The 26,123-nt window shown below is 33.9% G+C and overlaps 1 protein-coding gene across 10 annotated transcripts in view; it reads left to right on the top strand.

Moving 5' to 3' along the window:
* The first annotated feature begins 672 nt into the window (after positions 1-672).
* The window catches only part of LOC140757418 (rho guanine nucleotide exchange factor 10-like protein), a 51,002-nt gene continuing 25,551 nt past the window's right edge, over positions 673-26,123 (top strand). For 3 of the 10 annotated variants that reach the window (XM_073093116.1, XM_073093115.1, XM_073093114.1), the window contains exons 1-3: positions 673-1,144; positions 6,217-6,320; positions 17,402-17,504. In XM_073093116.1, coding sequence (XP_072949217.1) covers positions 6,266-6,320; positions 17,402-17,504 — 158 coding nt within the window. In that variant the 5' untranslated portion in view covers positions 673-1,144; positions 6,217-6,265. Of the gene's footprint in view, positions 1,145-6,216; positions 6,321-8,300; positions 8,523-14,419; positions 14,625-17,401; positions 17,505-26,123 lie in introns of those variants that run through there. The other 7 variants (XM_073093111.1, XM_073093110.1, XM_073093113.1 and 4 more) reach the window with 5 other exon arrangements.

The following is a 26,123-nucleotide window of genomic DNA, read 5'->3' as shown; positions in this document are numbered from 1 at the left end:
GTCCAGTTGAGCCCAGTCAGCTGCTTGTTTATATTTTCATTTGCGCAAACCGCGTTCCATTATACTCCTTGTCTCATATCAATACAAAGATCAACAAAGCGAATGTTGAATGTTGCACGCTCTGCCTCCTAAGGATATAACTTAAATACCGAAGTACTTGAAATTTTCAATTTTGTAGATAGATAGCATTGGATAGGATTACAGCAAAATGATACAGACTACAGACCATGGCACTCTTCCGGGAAAACAGTGCCAGGTAGAGTGTGATGGTTTTCGGGTGTATAAGTAAGTGGATTTCTTTATACGGGAAGTTTTGAACCTCCTCTAGCTCAATTATATACCTATATATATATAGTATTATATATCATTGCTCTAACTTAATTAGCTTATAATTTTGAAGCAAACACGAGGTATCGTTAGATTCATCTCAGGAGAGTCCTATGCCTATATTGACGATGAACTGATCATCCGATCCAGACCGGTTGTCAACATAATTCGCCTGTAATTTTATTGTAACAAAATAAGCTTGATGCAGTCGTGTAGTAAACGCATAGCCAGCTTTAAATAAAATAAAATGAACGCGTAATAATGAAAATGACTTGCGAGACGAAGCGGGACTGCTGAAGGGAGACGGCAGTCCTGCCCCTCCACCCGCTTGCCCCCCCGCAACACACCCGCGACCAAGCGAGAGGCGACAGCCCGCCAGCTGCGCGTTCGTTTCTTGTTGCCTGCCTTGTGTTTTTCGGTTATCGTAGCGAGTTTGACGTTTCGTTCTTATTTTCCGTTGATTTACAAACATTGTTGAGACAAGTTCACGTATTTACGCGTGTGAAAAATATTTACAAATGCTAGTGACTAACGAACTAAACACTATCAAAACTTCGGACATTGGCTAACAGTGTCGTTATTTGAAGTGTACGTTACTTGGATACCAGTGCCTTTTGTCTGTGAATAAAACAAGAGTGGTGCTATTTCAGTACGTTCCTGTTGTATATCGTGGACCCGAGCGTGTGATCAGTGATTGTTGTCGTGGCAGGTTTCCGTGGAGGAAACTTTCGAAACGTGCATAAAACAGTGGGTAATGCTTTCCTAGCGAATGCACGCATTCCATCGGGAAGCAAGTGCCGGCAATAAGCATTTTACGGTAAGTAACGCGCTTAAGTTCAACGTCCTTTGACCTGGAACTGTGCAATGGTAATCGATGTCCAACACGTGAGAAAAATACCCCACAACGAATGGCGGTTGACCCATTTTTACTTTTACTTAGTGTCCAGACTAGAAGCCTTTGACTGCTCAGGAGAATACCGGGATTTTTTAAAATATACCTAATCTTGGACATTCTTGTTCTATCTAGCCCAAATTAATTCAATAACCTTTACGCAATAAAATCCACTAGAGTTCACTAAAATATAAGAATCCTAAGCTGAATATGCCCATAAATTCATAATAATTTCGATTGTTTTAGTCAGTAATATTGCAAGTCCAAGGATATCCAAGGATTATTGCAAGTGAATATTAAAAGTATACAGTAATATTGAAAAGGTAGGTGATTTATTACTAAATCACACTAATTTTAATAAATGTATGTTTATGATTACTTTTACGATGCTATTAAGTACAGTAATGTTAGTCCCTGAACACTAACTTTAATTTTTAGCATAAAAGTTTTCGAATACAACATACATATTTGACTTATAGAGAAAAAAGGTAGATTTCTTTATCATTAAGTAATTTTGACAATAAATGTGGATCTGGTGTTGCTGCAGACAAAATTGAGTCACCTTCGAAGCCTCCAGAATATATTAGGGGTGTTGTTGACATTTAAAGAACTAAAGGGAAGATGGGTATAATTTTTTATCTATCTACAATTAATAAATATTATTAATAATATTAATATTACTATATTGTTGCAAAATGATTACACAATATGTAACAGATAATTAAAACTAATTTGGGTCTTTATCTTGAATCATGAGTTTTGTTTACAATTAGATAATAGAGACCAAAACAAATGTAAGAAGGTATTTTTAAACATTATTACTTTGGAAGCTGTAAATTAAATATGCATAAATATATATGTAAAGCAAGTTACTACATACTAATATGGTGTTGTAGTATAGGTGTCTGTAAGGTGTACATAACATTTATCTTATCATTATAAACACAGCTATAGCAAAACATTGAGAGGTGTGTAATGTTAGATGATACTGGCCTACTTAGCATGTGGACGGTGATTCATTCAATAATTGCACTTGTTCTGCAAAATATATTAGGTATATGAGATTATTACAATTATTTATAATCTTTATATATGGGGCTACTATACTACTATAATTAGAAATGTAGATTCCCTTTAAAAATATATTTTCTGGAACGACCTTATAAGTCAACTATAATATGTCTAGCAAGTTTTTACTACAGTTGCTGACTCAAGTCACTAATATTAAGTGATTACAATCATATTAATATTATCATTTTAAAAGAACCCAGAATGCAACCCACTTGATCTTGGGTGGTCACTACTGCAGATTTTTATGTTAGTCATCAAATCAATTTTTAAGTTACTAGGTCAGTTTACTAGGTCAGCATAGATTAGTAAAGATTACTCACTCCTTACAAGGAATTGTAAGTTTTGACAATTGAAATTGTTACTGTCATCTATTTTCATGTTTGAAAAATTAAAAAAAAATGTAGTTTTTAAATCATTTACGAATAAAATGATATTTCTCCTCAGTTTTTCATTGATTTCGTGTTTTTGCACCACTTAACTGCGTATGTCGGCATTGTTCCGCGTAAATTAGACCATGACAGCCATTAAATGGCTAACAGAATTGTCAGCCGTTTAAGCAATTTAATGGCTTCCTTTAATTACAAGGCGGTGAGATACCTATACTTATCTATGTAGGTCAATAACTTATTACAAATTGTATTGTATTATTTTACAAGTTTTTTTTTTTTTTATAATATAGGAGTAGCAGACGAGCATACAGTCCACCTGATGGTAAGTGGCTACTGCCGCCCATGGACATCTTTAATCAACCCCAGATAGGATTAGATATTCCCACCTATGGTCGGCCACAGATGCGCCGCTACCCCTGAGGACTAAGCTGGAATGCCTCGGTAAAGTCTTTCTCCCTTACCACACCCTTCAAACTGGAACACAGCAGCGCCTAAAACTGCTGTTATTAGGTAGAAATAGGTGTGGCGGTGGTGCCGCCGGAGTCGAACCACAAAGGGTTCTACCACCTTTACAAGTTGAACTCCTAAACTAACCTATGACTTGAAATATTATTGAATTGCCATAGATTCTTCATTATGTTCCATGATACAATTATATACCAAAGCAAGAAGTATAATGAACACTACTCAACACATTTTTTACTACAAATAAACATTCCACCCCTGTCTTTCACCGCATGGGTTTGGAAACACTTGAAATGACACACAGATAACCACATAAAAGCAGCTGCCATTTGTGCCAGTTTATTATCACTCACATCTGTTCACAACCTCCCACCTATAAAAAATTTTAGTGTGTTATTCAGGATTTTATTTTAGGAGTCTATCTCTAGTAGCGGTTGTTTACATATTCATAGCTTCTTGTAAAAATGGTTTGATCTTATGATCTTATTTAATACATACAAACAAGAACAATAAGATATCAATTTAATATACTCATGATAATGAAAATTTTTTCCTCTCCTAGTTAAGTTGCATATGATATAAACACTCCGCTGTCTGTGTGTCTGTCACAGGGCTAGGTCTCCATCTATTGAACCGGACTGGATAGACACTTGAAATTTATAGCGTATACATACTCTGTAAATTTGTGCCATGGCCACTATAAGAACAAATACTAAAAATAAAATGAAATTGAAAATAATTGGGTGCTGTCATAACATGGTTTTATATTAAGTTTAAAGTAGTTCCGGGCCAAACCTGATAGTGTATCATTTGGTGTTTACAAAACCTTTTCCAAGCCTGGAATCAATCATCCTTTAATTTTTATTATTTTTAAGTACTTATAATAAAAATATTACACACTACCCATGTTTAGTCATATCCAGGATATTGTCATAATTGTGCAGCTATTAATATCTGTACATTCATAACATTGAAATATTTATGTATTCAGGACTATACGATAAAGTACAATAACTCTATTTTATTTATTAACAAATTTAGACAAACTTGACATCAAAGTATTAATAGTACATTACAATACGAGGACGAAAAATTTTTTTCTGACAAGTGTGAGTTTGCAGGCCGAGCCGCAGGCGAGGACTGCAATCACACGAGTCAGAAAAACATTTTTCGTCCGCGTGTTGTATAAAATTTTATATTACGGGGTCGGAAATGGGGGTTTTGCGCACGCGAAGCGTGCGTAAAACGTCAATTTACGCACGCCGTGATATAAAAAATATAACAACTCAATCAAGTATATTTATTGATACAATTTTCTAAATTATTATTTTATATTGTGTCTTTTGTCAATGAAATTATATTTTTTGGCCTTTAGTCTGTTGTAACTTGTTGTGTTTATAATTTAATTTAAAAACATTGTGAAAACTTGATTCATCAATAGCTGACAGACTAAATTACAATGCAATAATATAATATTTAATTATGACTTCCATTACACATTGGCATTGAGCGTAAAGTTGTTATAGTCCGCTCTGAAGTTGTTGCGAGCAGGTGTAGTCATAAAATTTCCTATAGAGACGCAACACATTTCTATATTCAGAGTGGACTAGCAGTTTTACGTGAACTTATATCATTATAAGAAGGTGCACAGAATTACACAGCTTTTAGAAAATATGTAGGTTTCTAATGTAGGTCTCTTAATTGTGTTTTAAAAACTATGTTTCAAGTCTATGTATTCTATGAGCATTCTCAATCTAGTTTTCAAATTTTTCCAAATCATTTCAAGTTTTTTACTGAAAAGTGGCATAAGCATAATTATATAAATTCGTTTAAGTATTTCCAATATTATATACAGACACTAAAAAATATAGTGCTTTTTGGATTTTGGTGACGGACAGAGAAAAATTTTAAAATCACCCTTTACTAGCTAGTTAGCCAAGCACATGGTGACGTTGTTATTAACTTAAAGAGCTTTTTTTACACCCAATATTGCACATTATAGTATATTGTTTGCTTTGGAATAATTAAGCTAAAATTTTATTTTTTATTAGCCGTTAAGTAGGATACTTTATACAAGTAAAGATATCATGACATATTTTATAGATTTAAGTAATAATGGCTGTCTGTAAAAAAATTAATTGAATTGGGTGCCCTGTGACAGATCAGAAATAAAAATGTTATATCGGTCATCTGATCCACATCTGTTTAACAATTGCATGTAAGGTATATAGGTACTTACATATTAATTAATATGTACTACCAACAATTGTGAAGTGCAGTTGGCTGTAATTCAAATCGATCTATTAGAACCTACTCCTAAAGGAGCCGTCTCCTGTTCTAAGAATATTAATCATCAGAATTGTTACTTATCCTATTCGTTGTATAGGTACTTCAAATTGTTTAATACCTATGTTGTTTTATGGAAATGAAGTGCAAACGAGCCAGCTATCCACCTGACCTTGCTAGGAATTGCTCTGTTTATCTTCAATTTACAGACACCACTTAGGTATAAGAACTTTAGTAGGCGTTACTCGCAAATTAAATCATAATAAACAGATATGGTGCACGTTGTTTCGTAGAAAATAAGTGAAAATAGCTACGAAACCAATTTTAACTAAACTGTAATTGAAATGTTCGAGTTGTTTGAAATAATTCTTGCCTCGGAGGCCTACTACCGCCACGTCTATTTCTGCAGTGTTAAATGTTGTAGTGTTCGGTTACGATAAGAGTAGTAAAGAAAAAAGTTAATTCTCAGAAGTAGCTACGTTGTCCGGGTTACGTTGTCGCTCCCACGGTGCCGGGTGGGTGTACCTTTTGAAGGATTCTCCATCAAGTAGGCTACGTACTGTTTTACTACTTCTATATTTGTTTGCCATCCAATTCCTCATAATAATATTCACATTCCGGGTTCAGCGCACCTTCTACCTACATTGTCTAATCTATGTACTTTACAGAAATCCTTTACCACATTGTACATTACTTAAGTCAATTATTATACCTTATCTCATATTACATTATCCAGTACATCCTGTGTGATTGTGGCACTGTTTACTCAAGGCATGTGTGTTGCAGGGAGGCGAACGGCGCGGGTGGCGGGGCCAGCGGCGGCGGGCTGCTGGCCATGAACGCCACCCAGGTCCAGTGCGAGCCCCACGACTCTGTCGTGCTCATTAAATGTAAGTATTTTATTATTTGTTAAAACTTTGTCTTACTAACTAGTAACTACAAGGAATAATTAATACGCGAATGTTTTAATATTATGCAGGATGGATCTATGTTTGTTACTCTTTCACGCAAAAACTACTGATCGGATTTGTATAAAATTTGCTAGACAGAGCTTTTATGACCTAGATTAACACATGTTATTATGATACTCATTACTGTGGTTAAGGTCCACACTGAACCCCCGAAAAGATCAACCATTTAGTTCTCTTAGGTTTCTAAAATATTTCCTTAGTTCTAGTCTTCGCTCTATACGAAACTCGAGCAAAATATTTTGCTTTAAGAGGAGCGTTTCAAGCTGTGCGTTGTCTGCCAATCAAACATTGTTAGTTTTATTAAGTAGATCTTATGCCCGAGCTTTTGTTATGACAATATGTCGTTTCTAGACTTCCTCTAGCCTTTCTATGCGTACATTCTTGAAGCACTTTCTGATGCGACATCATTGTAATATTAACAATCTAAGTCAATAAAAATATTGTCCCTGCGGTAATTATTGATATTGTATTATAATGATGGCTGATAATTCTTTCGTACTCATTTTAGTACGTACCTGAGTTTCAATGAAACACTCAATAATACCATCGGACAGCGATGATATATTTTGTTTAGATTTCATAATTTACGTAATAATTTGCAAATCGCTAGTCAGGTCGATTTAAAATATGTCGCGTAGGTTGCAATAATCATTAAATGTAAGTGACTACTACTTAACACTTTCGTCTGCGGGCGTTTTCGTAATTAAGTCCTACGCTCCGCCCACTAGCCCCGAACATCCCTTTAAATGTCGCAATTCCATAAGTATTGTGTCTAATATGGAGACTAATTGTAAGGTACGATAACTTAATTGATAAAATTACGTCTTAATATATGTATTTAGTAACTAATGTTAAATTCAATTTAATGTCGATTTAAATTGCGTATCTTTTGAGTACGTCTGTATTCCACGAAATATAGGTGTATAATCAAATGTTCTAATAGTCTCGAAAATGCTGTCCCGTATGAGACACATTTAATTGAGTTATATGGAATTTTGGCGGTCGGATTTCGTTTAACAGCTGTTGCATTGCATATCCGGTAGCCACTTCTGTTACATCTCAATCATAGATCCCAACCAGCGTAACACGCTGCTGTGTTCTGGTTTGAAGTGTGTGCTAAAGCAAACACTTATAAAACGTATTGCAGAATTGAACTTATTTCCACCACCGTGACCATCAAATTACCATTATTCAGATGGTCTGTACTCTTATTTGATCCTTTAATTTCATAAAACCAGATATTTCCTGTCAATTTTGTAATCCCAACTGAAGGAATCTGAAAATCGTAATGCAGATGATGACACTAGCTGGTATATATGTCTATTTGTAATGAAATATACTATGAATATAACTAGGATAAGACACGAACGAAAAAACGGTGTTTGGTAACTAGAAGTAGGTTAACAGCCTGATGATAGTAAAATAAAAACTTTAAACACGTACGTAGCCACTCGTTTTGTACTCAGCACTAATATTAAATTCGAAAAACATTGCTAAGCTGTGTGTAATGTTCTGTAAAATTCGCAAAATTAAAACGAAGGTCAAGGCGAGTCGTGTAGTTTTTGCAACGCTGCCATTATTTTAACCAAAGTTAGTTGGCTCGAGGCGAAAATCTAAAACGCATGCAAAATTTTCAGCAACCAGTACGAAATTAATAATTGCTGAAGCCGCGCGCCCCGATACAGCATAAACACTCGGTGGAATCGGTATCGTAAACTATTTGCCATTTCCAGGAATAGCGTCGATCGTGTTTATATTCGTCGTCGAAAGTTCCCCCGTTGTGTTCACCACGCGCTCAATTGATGCGGGAGGGAGACGCATTACAATTAACTCGCGCTAATAATAATAATTGTCATACATTGGATGAGACCAGTCATACACACTCATTTTTCCCTTGCCGGCTTAGCAATTGACACAGTCCATTATGCTAATCCTGCTTAGTTTAAAGCGAACTCCGCGTTGTGTTGCACGTAAACAATGCATTTCTCAATATGTGGAAGTAATGTGAGAAAGTTGAATAGCAGTGTATGTGTTCGTGTGTTACGATGCAGTTTACGCTGGTGATCGTCGTGAACAAAGTCAAGCTATGTCCGGTTACAGAGGAGCCGCTCAAGCAAATAGGTGCGATACTATTTATCAGCGATAGATACTTCAAATATTTATTATTGTGATTAAATAACCATTTGACGCAAGGTCAGGTTGCGAACTTTTAGAATGTTTACCATCTTATCCTAATACTTTTCATTTATAGTAGGAGAGCCCATGATGCTAAATGTGTAGAAACTCAAGCGTCATTGGAACCTATACGATTGTGTAGATTAGACGTTAGTATAAAGAAAAGGTTATATGATATTTAATTTTTTCGATTTAGGTGGGTGTTTTCTCATTCTGACGATTTGAAAAAAAATAGTATGAGAATGTATAAAGAATAATGTATTTTCCTAAAAATTAGTATAATCATTTAGTTTGTGATACATCATTATTTCCCAGAGATTCATGCTAATAAGTGACACTATCAGATAGCATAATGATACAGGGTGTTTTTTTTTTGTTCAAAATGACTATTTTTTTCACTACTTCGACGTGTTGTAATCGACAGAGTATGATGTTTCCCGTTTTCTAGGAGAATTTCCTTTATATTAAAAAGAGAAATAACCGCGCTCGAGCATGTCCAGTGATCGATTTTTTTGTTTATTTATGGTTTAGGATACAGGGTGTAAGGTATCTCCCATATCTTAGTCTGACGCGCTCGAGATACTCCCGAAATCCCCTCATGGGCTCCCCAACTATTACGACTTTTCTCCCATTTTAACCCGTTACTTTGGTTGGGGAGTTAAATGTTTATTTACGTGTAGTATAGAAGTAACGCGTACAAACTCTTTTATTACTATGTCGTATAAACATTGAACATGCAAGTTTATTATCAGTTGTCGTAAAAAATCTATGAGCATAACTAATGAAGAAAATAAATTAACTTAACAATAATAAAAAATATAAACATAATAAAAAAAATAATGTACGTATTAACGTCGTTAAGAGACTACAATGGAATGAAATTAATAATTTTGATATTCAACAATCTATCCGTTGGAAGTGAAAGTTTAATTTAAAAGAGGGCAACGTCTAGCCTTCTGTTGTTCATTTAGTTTTATTTGTATTGCTTGTGCAAATGTTAATTTTACGTTCCATCTAAGTTATTTATATCACCCGCGTTGGGTACTCATAACTTAAAGACTACCACTTTTAGTACTTTTAAATGTACATATAGGTATATTAAATAATCATAGATTTACAATTTAACGTTACAAATAACATCCATACAAAATATCGCCCCTTCCATATGCCTTGTTTCATTTTTTTCTTCAACAGATTTTTCTTAAGCCTGACATATAAAATAACGGCTTCCTTTGCACAATGGTGCGCATAGATTTCCTTGCAGAGGTTTACCCGGTTAGGTTATCGCTTAAATAAATATCTTAATTAATAATTTAGATATCTGTTTTCAGTCCGCGTAAACACTGACGACATCTGTTGTGTACAGAGATTCCTAATGTGCGTTTGGCAGAAAGTTATTTGTGTTTATTTGTTTATAATGTCTGCTGGCAGCACCAACACTATAGGTGACGTTCTTAACCATCTAAATAAACGTAATTGAAAAATTTCTATCACGCGTGCCTTATCTTCATAGTAATTGTAACACTGATACTGTTTATAAATAACATCAGTTTTATATGGATATTGTACATGAATACCCTAATGAATAAGCCCATGAACCATGAACGTATAAAGTGCTACCAGAATGATCCCCAAAAATTACCCGTCTAAAATGTTAAATATTAAGCCAAAAGGAAAACAGGAAAGGACATTTATTTCACTCGAATTATGTTTTCGCAAAAACCTAGTCATTATTGCGGTTAAATCGATTCATAGTATTAGTCACAATTCAATTTACAAATAACACGTTTGAGCGTCATTGACTATTGGACAAAATAAGGAATAATAATATTTACCGTATCTTATTCCCATAACCCATGACGTATTTTGCCAAGTATTTTTCTTCACATTGTCTATCCTTCATTATGTCATCATGTTTTTTTAATAAGCTATAATATATTTAAATATGATTTAATTTTCGCCACTATTTAGAGTTATATAATAATTACACATTTGATTTTAATATTTTATTGTTTATTTTTTTGTTTATCTGTGTTGATTTTAAAATCGGGTTAAATATTGATGCGTAGGACTGCGAATGCATACAGGAACTAAGGCTCAAATCTAGTCTTATACAATTTTACCTGTGAGTGATCTTTTATAAGACGGGAAGTGAAAAAATCTATAATAAAAACAGCATTTATAGTTCCGCATTACTCTCGAAGTTAAACTGGGTGACAAACTTTAATAATTCTCTTACGTTATAGTCACTAAGAACGATAGTATGTTAAATAATTTATTTTCCGTCTAAAAATACTAAGAATAGAATAGTTTCACACAATTTATTTATTGACTCATAATTTATAGGTACAATGCAAAAACATAACATAATTCTCCAATTGTTTAAACAACTTGAAAACTTAGCCTCGCAATGACGACTCAAATCCATAACTCCAAGCGAGATCTAAGAATAGATTGCATTGAATGCACATTACGTTTGAGTATCGACACAGTGAATTAGGACGCACGCAGTACAGGAATCGTGTCGGCCGCATAACTTCCCATGCTCGATTGTTTGCCTGCAACGCCCTATTTGTTGCATTCTTATCTCAGACTTGCAATTGCCGGTATGAATCATAAGATAAAGCCCAGAGGTGCCCAACCTACGTTTCGGCGAATTCATTCATCCGGCTTGCAAGTAATAGACGCAGCTTAGGTTGTATTTATTTATTGTAAAACTTTGACTTAATGACTTGATGTTAATAATTAATTTTGTATTACTTGTTTGTACAGATAAATTGATACAGATAAATATTTTTTTAAACAAACAGACTTCATTGTTCCTTTAGACTTATAGTTATACGAGAGACACACACACAACAATTTATCCTACACGCATTCAAACTCTGACTTTAGGAGTACAACACATATGTTACCGATCAAAAGACAAGCAATTCTATTTGAAGTGAACACACGTTTATGGGCGGCAGCGATCTAGTGTACTGCATACTCGTTTGTTCCTTTACTTTAATGGAAAACTTTGTGTCAGAAGCTATAGGTTGAGAATCACAGAGCCAGGCGGTTCAAACAATGAGCGTGTGAGTGACGGGGCGTGCAGGGCGGCGGCTCTGATCTCGACCCACTGCGATACCGAGATCGGCGATAGCCATTCGGTACTGACCGTCCATAAATCGACTAGCGTTATGGACCTGCAATTTCGCTCTTTCTGTTTACATTGCCCACAGGTTAGTGTACCATCTAATCGGGTTATCGCGCGCAGCCAACTGGTATATTAACTCGGTTTTGTTGTGTCTACCTATCTATCATCCAATCTAGTATTGGTACATAGGTTGTGAGCGGTTAGTTTCGCTCGGTTTGCGCGGTTCTTTCTACATGTTGTAACGATAAGGTCACATAATTGAAATGAAAATACAATTGTGAAATTGTCATTGTCTATTTTATTGTTGCAATGTAATTGAACACACCTAAACATAGGATGATAAACGACTGTTGCACAGTTGACTTCTACGACCTTTAGACAATAACTTTCTTCTTTTTTGATTCATTGACTTGAAGGACTTCTTAACAAATCCAACAGATCAATCTGAACCGCACAACTACAACTAATAAATCCAGCTTTTTATGGCTGTAACATTTTAAATGTTTTCAATAACTTTTTTTAAGAATCATTCATTCATTCAGGCCATGATTGGATATTTTTATTTGTTTATTCGAAAGTACTGACACGTGTAGTTGTTAGAAAGACATTAAAACAAGTCTAATTTGCATGCTCTGACAGATATGTAATTAATTATTGGAAGCCAATTTCAAACGCGAGCGCACTTACCGCTAGTTACCGATGTATCTCGTCAACTTGATACAAAGACGATTTTATCTCTTCACTTTCAGGTTTGTTGCTTTAATAAATCTAGACCAGCAATCATTCATTACAACTAAATCTAAATTACGTGTAATAAGTCAGATAATCCACAGTAGTTGCGATAAAAACACAAAGGTCGAATGTATAATCTTCACAACTACATCTACATGCACAAACAAGCCATCAACGTATAAAGTATTAGAAGATGCTATCTCTGACAACATTATTATGATTTACGAGTCACCCAGCTCCACTATCAGTAGTAAGGAGCTCAGCAGACTAGCGTCAGACTTTTAGCGTCGGCGATTGACGTTTATAAGTTTCTTTTGGAAGATGGATGCAACGATCAAACGCTACTTATGAATGTCGTAGAATCCCGTGCGTTTTGTCTTTAAAAGCATCACCGCCACATCTATTTCTACCTTATAAAAGCAGTCTTAAGCGCTATGGTGCTCTGCTTAGATGGGGGCGTTAAGAAGACATACTTATCAGACACATTCCAACTTATTCCTCAGGGGTAGAAATGCATCCGTGGCCAACCTTAGGCGGGAATGTAATCCTATCTGACGTTGGTTATTGATGTCCGTAGGCAGTAGTACCATCAGATGGACTGTATGCACAGCTACTTCCATTAAAAAAATCCGCTCAGGTTTGAGCGCCGGTCCCAATTACTATTGGCGCTCGTAGCAGCAAGCGTCGGTTTGCACGGACTTTCTTGCCAAGACCGTGCAAGATGTGGAATGAACTTCCTTCTGAGGTATTCCCGGAGCGCTATGACATGGGGCTCTTCAAAAAAGGTGCAAAAAGAGCTCTCGTTCAAAGCCGGCGATGCATTGGCGACTCCTCTGGTGTTGCAAATGTCCATAGGCGACGTTAACTACTTTCCATCAGGTAGCAAGTCTGCTTTATCGTCAGGTTCAAATATACAAAAAAAGCGAACGCGGAAAAATCCATGTTTGTCAGTATCGTCTTTAAAACGGGCCTTTTTGTTTGACGCGAACGACGAACGCAAGTAGTCGCCAAAACGTGATGCAGCATCGATGCAATCGTTAAAACGTTAGTTTAAAAGTAGCCAGTCTGGTAGTGCCGTAAGTGGACGACGGCGTTGTTCAGGATGCGGACATCTTAATTCAACGTGCTCGATACGCTGACAGATACAAATGCTGCCACCGCTGTACGCCGCTTGTGTTCCAAGCTATCTCTTGCGAATTCATTTTTTGTGTCAATTTCGGTGTTGTACTTTAACGTTTCTTTGAATTCTTCACATTGCATCTCAGGAATCATACCGAGATACACAATATTATAAAGTCCTATTTTTAATCTATCTCACAAACCAATAATTAATGCAACGTCACATAATGATTTCAACGTAACTGAATGTTTATGCAATTATGAAACAAAAAATATAAAGAAATCAAAGTAGAAAAACCACAAACCACATGCTTTACTTGTTTTAATTCATTGGAATCTCGAGTTATCTGTTTAAGTAACTTTAAGTTCAATGAAAAAATTAAGTGGGTCGTGTTACAGATAAAGTTATTTTTAACCACAGCCGAAGTTGTTTTATGAATTACGTTTAACCTCCATAACCGATTCGTTTCAGTTGTTAGCGGTTAATCATTTCCCACGTAATACTTTAAAACGTACTTCAAATGTTATAAGTAAACAGTAATGTTTTACAAATCATTCGGACCGCATGAAAAGCATCTGTAATGTGTTTATTTAAGATAATGGGTAAGCTAATTTCGGTAAACATAATTTGGTTATATACCCAAATTAAACCCACGGTAAACATATATCAGAAACTTATTAAAATTATTACAGGGTCGTCAACCCTGTTTGTCTTGTGCTACCGAAACGCTACAACCACTATACATTAGCGATGAGTTTGTGTGTGTAAACATATAACTGTATGACACCGGACAGTATACATGTCTGCGTTATAAGAAACGTTTGTGTTTAGTGATACGAACCGCGGTATTGTGCTTGCATGTGTTCAGTGTAAAGATCGTTAATATGATCTTGGAAATTGTTGATTATGTAATAGTCAGTTGTTAATGAGTTTGCGCTGGAATGATAGTGTATGTGACGTGAAATGTACAGAGAAAGTGAAGCAATGAAGTTTTCTAGGAAGTCAGATAGCAGAATATCTAAGTTTAAACACAAACTAATAAAGAAATGCCGGACAAGTACGTTTTCTTAATTTTATTTACGTAATTTACATTGAAACGATACGATAACGGTAGGTAAACATTGTACCTTCTGTATTCAGTATTGTTTATATGTATTTAGAGCTCATGTTTATAAAGTTATTACTTAGTTTAAATGAGAATTATTACAACTAAACCTTGATCGTAATTTTATATGGAACAAATCCAAATTTGCAAAATGTCGATTCAAAGTTTAAGGTTGATACAACGTGGTTCGAAACCGAAAACGTGGTCGCCTTGCCACCTACGTTTGTAACTTCAAGGTCTGCTATCATGTTCTCGTACGAATAGAAGCAAAAAATATCATGAAATTACTTTGAATCATCTTTTTGGTGTGTACCTAACCGTTTGATGTAATTTAAAGTTAAGTATAATATATTTAAAGTACTACGAAATTCTTGAAACAAGTATGTAAGTTTCCTCCGCTTTATGTAACCTATATCTATCTATACCTGTTACTCTTCTTACTCGTCTTGCCTTCACCACGCTTGCCTAAATAGAGATTATTACAAATTCATCTATCACTAGTAGTGCCCGCGGATTCGCCCGCATTATAAAGAAATAATATGACATACATAAAACGGATTTTTTTTACCTGCATTGGAATGACAGTGGTGCCATCTGTCGAAAATTGGTCTTACCAACTCCCAAACCCTCGTAGGCTCTTGGACAACAACTTTGCTAAAGATCAGATTGATCAAATGCATAGTTTCCGATTCTATAACTACTTACGAATTAAAAATTAATAAAAAAAAAACCTTTTCCCACTGACTAAATTGTGAATCTAAACCATTCTCAAGTCCCCTTGAACACACACAACAAATTTCATCAAAATCAGTCCAGTCGTTTAGGAGGAGTTCCGTGACATACACACGCACATAAGAAATATATATATATATATAAAGATAAGCGCACAAAAAGTCCAGGAAATAATATATTAATATGTGTACTAAAAGTATTATTTTGTCTGTTTATTTATTGCGAATATTTACTGTTTTATTCATAGCACTCAAGGACGTCAACAAATTAAAACTTGGGTGAGTTTAATCTTACTCTAATATTATTTATTTTAGATATTTATATCCGCAGTATTTGCATTAACGATTAAATACAATTACGAGGCAAATAAATTTAATATAAATTTTAATTGAATAATTCAATTATATCGCTAACAGTATTATAAATATTACATTTCTTGCTTGCTTATTTATTCCATTACATTTTTAATGATTAGCAGTTAGGAATTTGTGACGTAATTCAAATTAAAAAACAATCGGGGTCATTATTGGAAAATATACATAGCTACTAACATTCTTCCCATCGTAAATTTTAAATAAATATACAATCAGTATAAAGTTCACACAGAAAACCGTTTATAAATGCTCAATAAGGCTATTAAGATACTCATTGTGATAAACGATATTCACATGAACATTATCAAGACACATTAATTACCGCTACCCACATAACAATGTTGAATCAGGTGCAGACTTTGCGGTCGTTTCCCGTCCGCCGGATGAATAAGTATCGGAGAAATGTTAAATATTTGTCGTGTAATTGCACACGGCAGCATCTGTGACCGTTATACCTCTTGTGACCGACTAACCGGACTCATCTGTATCGAAGAAAAAGTCGTAACGATGAACGCCGCGGCGATCAGCTGGCATTTTTATGTCACTGCGTTCTAGCTAGAGCGGCGGCAAAAACACTAATTCGATAATGATCTCTTATTATAGGTATATTGTTTTATTGTTTACGTTTTGCCATTCTGTTTATCGTAGATTTGTTAAAAGTCTTCACGATTAATTCATACTTGTTATATCCACATTTCATACAACATAGTTTTAATGTTGTGTGTAAAATAATATTCAAAGAGTTTATTTACATGAATGTTAAACATAACTTTTTTGTGGTTTGTGCAACCATATTTCAGACATTAGTCATTGGCATTCTCAATAACTTAAATATTATTTTAATGTTTCCTGTGAAATTCCAAAAACAAACGCACAAAGAGCCCCGGTCGAAATGCAGTTAATAAATAAATCTAGGTACAATCTCTCTTCACTCTCATTCCTCTCAAAGATTCTATCTTGTAGAATAACTTAGAAGTGAAACAACAAGATACGCAGTGCCATTAATTGCTGCTCCTTTTATAGCGTAAATGAAAGTAATTATCATAAATAATAATTGCTAAACATGTTTGTTCATTTTCGCTTAATTAGACCGCCCTCATCTATTTCTGTTTTTACGTCGTTTTATGTAGCAAATTGTGTTTATATGTAGCTCATTAGAAATGCAGTTGTGTCTTGTGTAACGAAAGATAATATCTATCTTAAAATATCTTATATATCTTTAAATATCTTTCTGCAAAAATTCACAGACGCAAATATGCACAATGTCTCTTTGTTTGACTGTGTGTTTTTTAGATTAGAATACAGCTTTGTTGGAAATTGAGTGTAGATGTTCTCTTTGCGTTTCTTCCACGAACTTTGGAATAAATTATTCACAGGAACGCAAAAAAATAAAAAACGTCTGTCTTAAAGATCAAAGCAAATAACCGATTTGTTATTTTCATTTCAATAGAAGCGAATATACCTAAATGTTAATTATCAAAATAAAATTATTTATAGTATCTAATGTTGTTTTGATAAACGATGTTTCTGATAAACATCTAATGACATATAAATTAATTTTGTTCTAATAATTAGATAGTATTATGTTAAATTTGTTACTTATTTTTTTTGTTTTTTGACCAGATGAGCACCGGTCGGCGGGAGGGAGCTGGGAGGAGCCGGTGAGCGCAGTGAGGAACGCACCCCTCAGGCGTTCCCAGAGGCTCAATTCAACCCTGGACTCAAGGTAAGTCCCAGCTAAAAGCCATAAGATTTGTTGCTAAGATTTGCGCGCTAACATTATATTAAGTGACCTGAGTATCAAATACGGGGACATCAATATACTACTGGAATGACTTTTAGAGTATTCTGGTGCTTAACTAACTGCGGTAGTAGACGAGCATGCAGTCCAGATGACAATAAGTGACTAACTCCATATAGAACAATGGTCCACCTGTAGTAGATCACACACACACACATAACCACTCCTGAGGACTAAAATGGTCGTCCATATGTGTATAGCTCAGCCGACTTCAATACCCTTTCACCAAAATGTAAAATTTTTTCACGCTACGAATATGTTACTACGCTACTATATTTAGTTGGCGCCGTCAGCACAAGTAATCCCAAAGTACATTTCTTCATTATAATTATATTTACTATTAAACGTATTTATCTAATAAAATTTGAAAGTTAAGTATTTTTAAGTTCTTGTATATTTTTCAAGGAAAATAGAGAGTTAATTTCCCGTTATATCTCATTTGAATTTTAAATTGGCACAGATATAGTAGATTTCAGAAATATTATCATTAGTGATTAGGTGATTACCATTTGAATTAGAGGAATTTAAATATTCGTAGGTGTTGAAGGAAGGAAATTGAAATTATATATGATTGATTTGTAATCATCTACAATATTTAATGGTAATTACGTAATTAACATAAAACATGTAAATTATATTGGTGGAAGTGTCGACTTCGTAATAATTATTTGTTTAATTTGTTTCAATTATGTATATGTATATTGTATTACTTCTTTAAAATTACATCTTATAGTCTTGTATTATAGTAATAGCATTATAGTAGTAGGATATATCAACGATAGAAATCATTTAGAGGTTGTAGAACCCTTTGTGATTTAATTCTAGAGGGATCACCACCAAACCTACTTCTGTCTTATTACGTGGTTTGAAGGTATGATATGGGTGAAATACATAAGGCATTACAATTTAACCCTCAATAATAGCAATACATCTGTTAGCCCACCTCAGGTAGAACTCCCAAATCAATTCATATAGAATTTCACACCAACTGCTTATGCTTGCGTGTACCTACTTTTTATGTTAGACAATCCATACCGTGTTTTAAGTGTTATAATATGCAGCTCTACCCTTAGGCCATTCAACCCATACCCCATAATTCACCATGGGGTTCATAATGGTCTGTTTAAACAAATAAATGAAGCTTTCGAAAATAAAGGATACAGTAGTCCGTCGAACTAACAATGATTGATAGCGATTCCGAAATTAGAACCAATTCTCGCTTGGAATGGGGGAGCGCAACTGGAACCGTGGACGTGCTAGTACGTGCCTCGTGAGTTTATTCTTGAGATTATGTATGACTATTTTAAAATATACAGAAATGTTGTGTTCAATAATCTGTGTAGTTAAGCTAGGTTCTTTTGATATTTTTAACTTCACAATTAATTTCACAATGTAAGGGACATTCTCATCTAGAGCATGCCAGAACATAAATCGAGCTAATAATTATATTTTCCAATCTTCTTGCTAATTCTAACATCTTAACTAAGTTTTGACATGGTAACACCTGTAAAGGTAGCTATTAATTGGACTTTATGTATCGCATTTTACCTAATGTATTAAATGGTTTACACAATAAAATACATAAATGAAAATAAATAAATAAATGCCTTTAAACTATTTTTCCACTTGACATTCAGTACTTATTAATTAAAAAGAAATATAGGTTCAATGTCCCATTTTAAATGCATTGTATAATATTAAGCATATACTTTAAAATGTTTAATATTATCACAACATTAATTGAACAGTAAGCGTTTCTAGTTAATCACCATTAGTTGTTAATTTATACTCAAACACAGCTTACAAATAAGTGGCTAACAAAGGAAATGTTCATCCCAATTGTACATAACCGCTCAGCTAATTGCACAAACTAAGCTCTTACCGTATGTAATGACTAATTATTCTGGTAGAGATGTTGTACTTATGGGTTAACTAAAAAACCATTAAACCCATACATTATTTATTTGAGATTATGACTGAGTATTACTATAAAGATCTAGTAGAAAAAACTAATTATATTTTTACTGATATATAAAATAATTGTTATTGTTATATCAATGCCTTCACAATAATACGAAATAGAAACTTTATTTATTTTTAACGGGATTGAATCATATCAATGGTGTATATCAGACATTTTTATAATAGACTAGCTGACCCGGCAAACTTTGTACCCCCTAAAAATCTATTTATCAAATATATTTCATATAAAATATAGCCTATGTTACTCGTAGATAATATAGCTTTCGAATGATGAAAGAATTTTTTAAAATCGGTCCAGTAGTTATTGAGCCTATTCATTATAACCAAACAAACGAACAAAGTTTTCCTCTTTATAATATTAGTGTAGATAGTTGGTGTTATGTTGGGCATATGGCGTACAAATGTTTTATACAGTTTCAAGGGTTTCATGAGTTAGAAACACTTATACGAGGAGATCCAAATTGACACTTATGGGGTCTTAGCAACGCATTTATGGCTAACTTCAGCTTCAATTCTACGTGGAGCCTTTACACGTGGTGGTGACGACTGCATGTTTGTATGCTACTTATTTTTCTTCAATATAAAACTTTGTCGTTACAGTCTACGTACCAGTTTTATACAAAGTCCAAAGACTTAAAGCCGCATTGCATACATTCCAAAGTATCCACGGTATGTTCCAATCGATTGACTTAAGTACACCATGTCCGCTTACCACAAAACACTAACCGACATACAGACTTCCTCCCAACGGTGTGGTCCGTCGCGCTGAACAATTAGCGGGCAACGCCGCGGCGCCAATTAACACAAATATCCTGTGTTCGAGCTGAGGCCAGAGAGGGCACTGCCACTCGGTGATTATTCACCTCCTGTTAGCGTTGTTCTGGGTGTGATGCAACAGTTTGTTGTTAGCATCCATGTAAGAAAGTAAAGCAAGATTGTTGATGTTGAAAGAAGAAACTCATTGGGTTGTCGGATGAATTAATTTCCTTTTTTTTTGCAAGACGACTAATACCTTTTTGACGTCAAGAAAAGTATTTTTATCTCCTGAAAAATAGAAGTATTACGTATAATGACCCTATGGATTAAAACCCGCTATACATACCTAAGTATATATTTTGATTACTTATGCTGTCAGGAATAAATAAATAAATGCGTTTTATGAAATTTCATTCATACGATACTTTTAGTTTAAAAAATACAGTAAATTAGGACACTGTGTCCTATAATACGATAGCCTTATTCGTAAGTATTGTAATCTTTAAAAACACTTATTACTATGTAGTCAAAGGCGCAGTATTGAGTTGACATTAAATACTGCACGCAGATACTAAAAACAGTGTCAAGGCTTAGGGTAGTCTTCAATTTGCATGTTCGTTACTGATAATGGTAAATATATACTATACTTTACTGTACAATGGTTTAACTCTGTAATTATCCCGGCCCCTATTGTTAGTGTTACTTGAAGTCTGACTTTTAAATCGGGTGATTCATCTGCTATTACCTTTGTACTGTTTTTTCTGTGCTTCAAAAATACGAATGGAGTGTTAAGTTTTGAACAAAACTTAACACTTTTACATTACCTACATAACATATTACCTATACTATATAGAGATCATCAGTCATGAATTCATGATCCAATATTTATGTATACAATTTGTATGGGGTAATTTCTCATCATTATGATGCCACAGTACTCTCGCTGTTTTTCATCATATTAGAATTAAATCAAGACCAAATGTTGATTACTATGTAGTAATATGTATATGTAGTAGGAATGTACCTAATAGAGAAATGTCATCCTATCATATTACAAAATAAACATATAATTATTATTACGTACTTCATTATGTTTATCAATATTATAAGGCACATATAGGAACATTATATACAAATTCCAATTCCAATTATCATAAAACAGGCTACATGGCCGCTTGCCACTTAACTTCCATAAAAATATATGAACAAAGCTCAAAGGCAATAAACTGAAGACTTTTACAGCCTAATTGTGGTTAGTAGGCTTAATAAAAGAGAGCTGGAAATAGACATAGCGAATCTGCTGCAAGGGGATTCATTAACTATGATTGTTTTGTCATTGAATGTAGTTTTTATTTTTCTTAAATGAGGTCAAATGCTCGTTAGTTGCCTACTAATTGATGAATGGAACACGTATAGAAATATCCTGGTACGTTATAATTGTCAATGGACTTATCATAGTTAATAGGAAGAATTACGTGTAAAATGTATTACGTAGGTACCTAATATGGCCGATGTTAAATATGGTTTTATATGTTTCATTATGTACATATGTCAATAAATTGTCTGTATGTAATTTCAAAATGATTACAATTTTACCTTCTGTTATTAAAATTTACATATTACCAAAACTTTAAGCGCTTATAAAATCATTTTCTATTTTTAATGATGAATACACTAACGTTTATAACCTTTTCGTATTCGTAGACTGAAATTCCTTGTCATATGCTATAGACCCACACAAAGAGGAGTACATAACACCCAGACCTGAACAATAATACAGGAATCCAAATTCATCATTTGAATGTGTGACAAGGTTTCCCTCCGGCATTGAAAAAGGCGAAAGAAGGAACCCTCTATGTGTAAGCTTTCCTCGGGGAATGAATATAAGTAAAATTATACGCAGACAGTACCACAATGAGAAGATAGTATGTAATACCATTGAATTGAATAATATATATAACTTGTTTACAACATGACGCATGGCACAGGTCATCCAGATAGCTCGGCAGCGCAGACGGAATGCCGTCAGTTCTGCATTATTCATTTCAAATACTCGTAAATGCCAACCTCTACATCTCGGTCTATTTATCTCTAGCCTACCAACTGTATAGATTTGAATAGATAGTTTGTTTATTTAGTTTAATTACTGTCCCGCTTCATTTATCAAAACATTACTGTCGCGCCTTTGGGCACGTAACCCCATTCGTGAAGCTTATGTTATGATTCTTCCTCGTATCTTGTAAGGCGGTTAAAATCTATAATGTATCATCACATCAATTTACATATCACTAGGGCATGACAAGAGTATCTGTACAGTTTATTTGTTCTGATCTTCCTTAATTATTTATTTAAAAATATTATTATATTTTTATGTATGCAAAATAACTCATTTAATTACAGCAATCCGATAATTACTTTAATTATTACCAAGTGTAATCTATATAAATTAACATAACGTATTTTTTCTTTCTCGTTATATGGAAATATACTATAATTGTTAAGTTTTTATAATGTTATAGAAGTAGAAAAAACTGGCTTTCTGTGCCCTTAAATGCATACAAACAATAAAACATGTCATTTAATAAGACTGACTTACAGTAAAAGATCGACTACAATTACATATAACTCAGTCCAATATTTAATTTTATATTGCCTATTAAATTCCATAACAACTAACAGCATTCCGAAAAGGCCGGCATATCTTCTGAAACCCACATAATGTTATTCCGAAATGTCTCTGGCGCTATTTTACTAAATTATTATCTGAGCATTAAATTGTATCGTTTACAATTTTACACCGCAGTCATATGACAAGCCGATGCGGCGTGGGCGCAAGCAATTCGCGCTTAATTGTAAATGTACTCTCAAGGATTTCGTGAAATTGCACCACAAATACTTGTTCTCCAATAGTATGCTGCCCAAGGCTCTTCGATTATTTCGATAGAATATCTAATTAGGGCGTTTTCGACATCACCTGGATTATCGTGGGTTGGGTAGGGCCGGGTTGATAAATGCTACTTCAGTAGAATAATATTTCATACGCCTGAAAGTAAAAGTAGAATTAAATTAACATCCTGATTTTTAGCTAATATGAATCATTAAAATTGTCTTTGCATAAAGTATTTGGTAAATTATTAACACCACTATATTATATTCAAAGGTTTTTACTGTAAGTTTTTGTATATTTACTAAATAACTTCTTAACTAAGATCTCACTTGGACAAAAACAATACGTTGTTTGAGATAGAGTCACAGACTTAAATCAACTTTAAAGTCAAAGTAAAATATTCAATCATCAAAGTAAAATATTAAAACTCAATTAGTTCAAATTATCATTCGAACATAAGAAATTGAGCAATGTTTAGAAGCAATTGACATGTTGGTAAATTGAGTAAATATCGCGAGCGAATGTGAATGCGTGTACTTAACAGTAAACATGAAGGATTACTTCGTAGTTTGATGTCATCTTGTAGCAAGTATGTGAATGCTTAGCGATGACGCCATGTGATTTGTCAATCTTAAAGCACAGAAGATATATACGAAAATATATTCAATAAATTGACATATATGTCTACCTATGTCTATGTCTATAACGAAATATACATAATGTACAAAATGAGATTTTATCAAAAAGATCAAATGTACGGAAGCAAAAATCTCGCAACGCAACCAAGGAATTAAGTCGGTTATCATTTAATATACCTATAGAAACTTCTAGTAACATTTTTGTCATAATAATTAACTCAATTACTTAACTATTTAACTACTTAAAGTAAATAAATAAATAAAAAAAGAATAACTTCGAAATTTCTCAGGAATATCGGTCTTTATTAATTATCAATATATGAAAAATTGAAATTTCTCAATAGTTGTATGAAGAAATTTTCAAATGTCGATCTATAGTAGGCAAAACATTGGATAGGTCGATTATTAATATCGAGCGTATAATCCTTACTCCTGACTAATATTATAAATCCGAAAGTAACTCTGTCTGTCTGTCAGTCTGTCTGATTGTCTCTTCTTCACGCCTAAACCACTGAACCGATATTAATGAAAGTTTGTACAAAGTTAGTCTGAGACCCGAGAAAGGACATAGGATAGTTTTTATCCCGGAAATCCCACGGGAAGTAAGGATGGCGATCTAAGATCGATTAATTGGAGCATCGATCTTTTGGACCATAAAAATCGATTATTTTAATCGATATTAGTAAGAATTGAATCGTAAACTATGCATTTGATCAAGTGATGATCCTTAGCAAAGTTCATGTCAATGAGCCCACGAAGGTTTCAGAGTTGGTACAACCAATTTTCGCCAGATTGCGCCACTGCCATTCCAATGAAAGTACGAATTTTCAGTTTTATGTATGTTAGTATGTCATGTTATTTTCTTTTAAACGCGGGCGAAGCCGCGGGCAAAAACTAGTAATATATAGTTTGATGTCATTTTGTTGCAAGTATGTGAATGCTTACCGATGACGCCATGTGATTTGTCAATCCTAACGCTCATAGAGAAATATACGCAGTAAAGCTTCAAGAAATACACGAGAGGTGACATTCGTTCATGGACTTAATCTTTAATCGAAGTGTCAGTAAAGTTCAATATGTTGCAATAAACTACCAGTACTTAGTTGATAACGGTACTAAATATTTCATAATGTTTTTTATGGGAACTTCGACTATGCCTCTTGAGAGAAATGTAATTTTTGAAGCCTACATAAAAAATAAATAAATACTATTTGCCCTCTAATATTAAATATAATTACACATGTAATATAAGTAATGAAAATAGTAAGAGAATTTGTTAATATATGTAGTTGAATTCCTAAACGGGCACCATCCTTGGACAGGTATAACCCAGTGGTCTACTTTATACGTCCATGAACGAAGCTTCAAAGGAAACTTTGACAAAAATATTCGATGAAACTACCATCAAATTGTATACTTTAGATGCCATAAAGAACAGGGTTTACGTGTCAACTCATATCGTAAAATTTTCTTCGGAAAATAACATGCATTGAAAATTCCCGTAACTTCGGTGTAAAGGATTGAGGGTAAACCACCACACTCAATATACTAAGCGGTCAGCAACTTTTGTTATAATACACATAATGACATTTTTTTAGGGAAAATATATATTATAACGAGTAAAACCCGTTGGAATAAACACGATATCTGTAGCGGTATTACCACATAACAAAATAACACATTACCTCATTATTGATCTGTACAATTTTATTATCATTGATCGGTCTAATAAATGACATGTGGTCTGATACAGCGGTACTCAACATTTTTGTATTCGATATAGATCTTAATTTGAATTTATTTCAGAACAAATCTATGAATGATAATAGTTTTGGATATTTGAGAAGCTACATTCAGTATTTACGAAATAAAAGGTACTGCGTATGTAACATTTTGATAGCGTGTAAAACTTTAATTGTAACATGTAAATTCCCATTAATAAACATAAACTTTTTATTCTTTTAAGGCACTCTCACTTAAGATTAGCTGTCGGCACGTTATTAGGTTTTTGTCCGGTGAAAACTTACATTGCCGATTTATTGGGTTTCCGTGCAGTAATTAGAACGCGGAAGTGTAATTCCGTGTTTTAATTGACAAATTAAAATATTCTTGATTTATCTACGCAAATCTTAATTGGTTACAAAATTTAGAAACTACATTAATACAGACATAGTATGCAACAAAAACAAATTGAATAGACAATAGAAATACTCGAATTGAACATACAAAATTAAGTAGTTTAAATAGGATATCTAAGTATCCTAGGCTCTAAGATTGACT

The sequence above is a fragment of the Epargyreus clarus genome, unplaced genomic scaffold (genome assembly GCF_041222505.1).
Source record: "Epargyreus clarus isolate Ecla_fem2 unplaced genomic scaffold, WU_Ecla_fem_2.2 ptg000004l, whole genome shotgun sequence".
Taxonomy (NCBI): Eukaryota; Metazoa; Arthropoda; class Insecta; order Lepidoptera; family Hesperiidae; genus Epargyreus; species Epargyreus clarus.
This window is presented reverse-complemented; position numbering and strand designations above follow the sequence as displayed.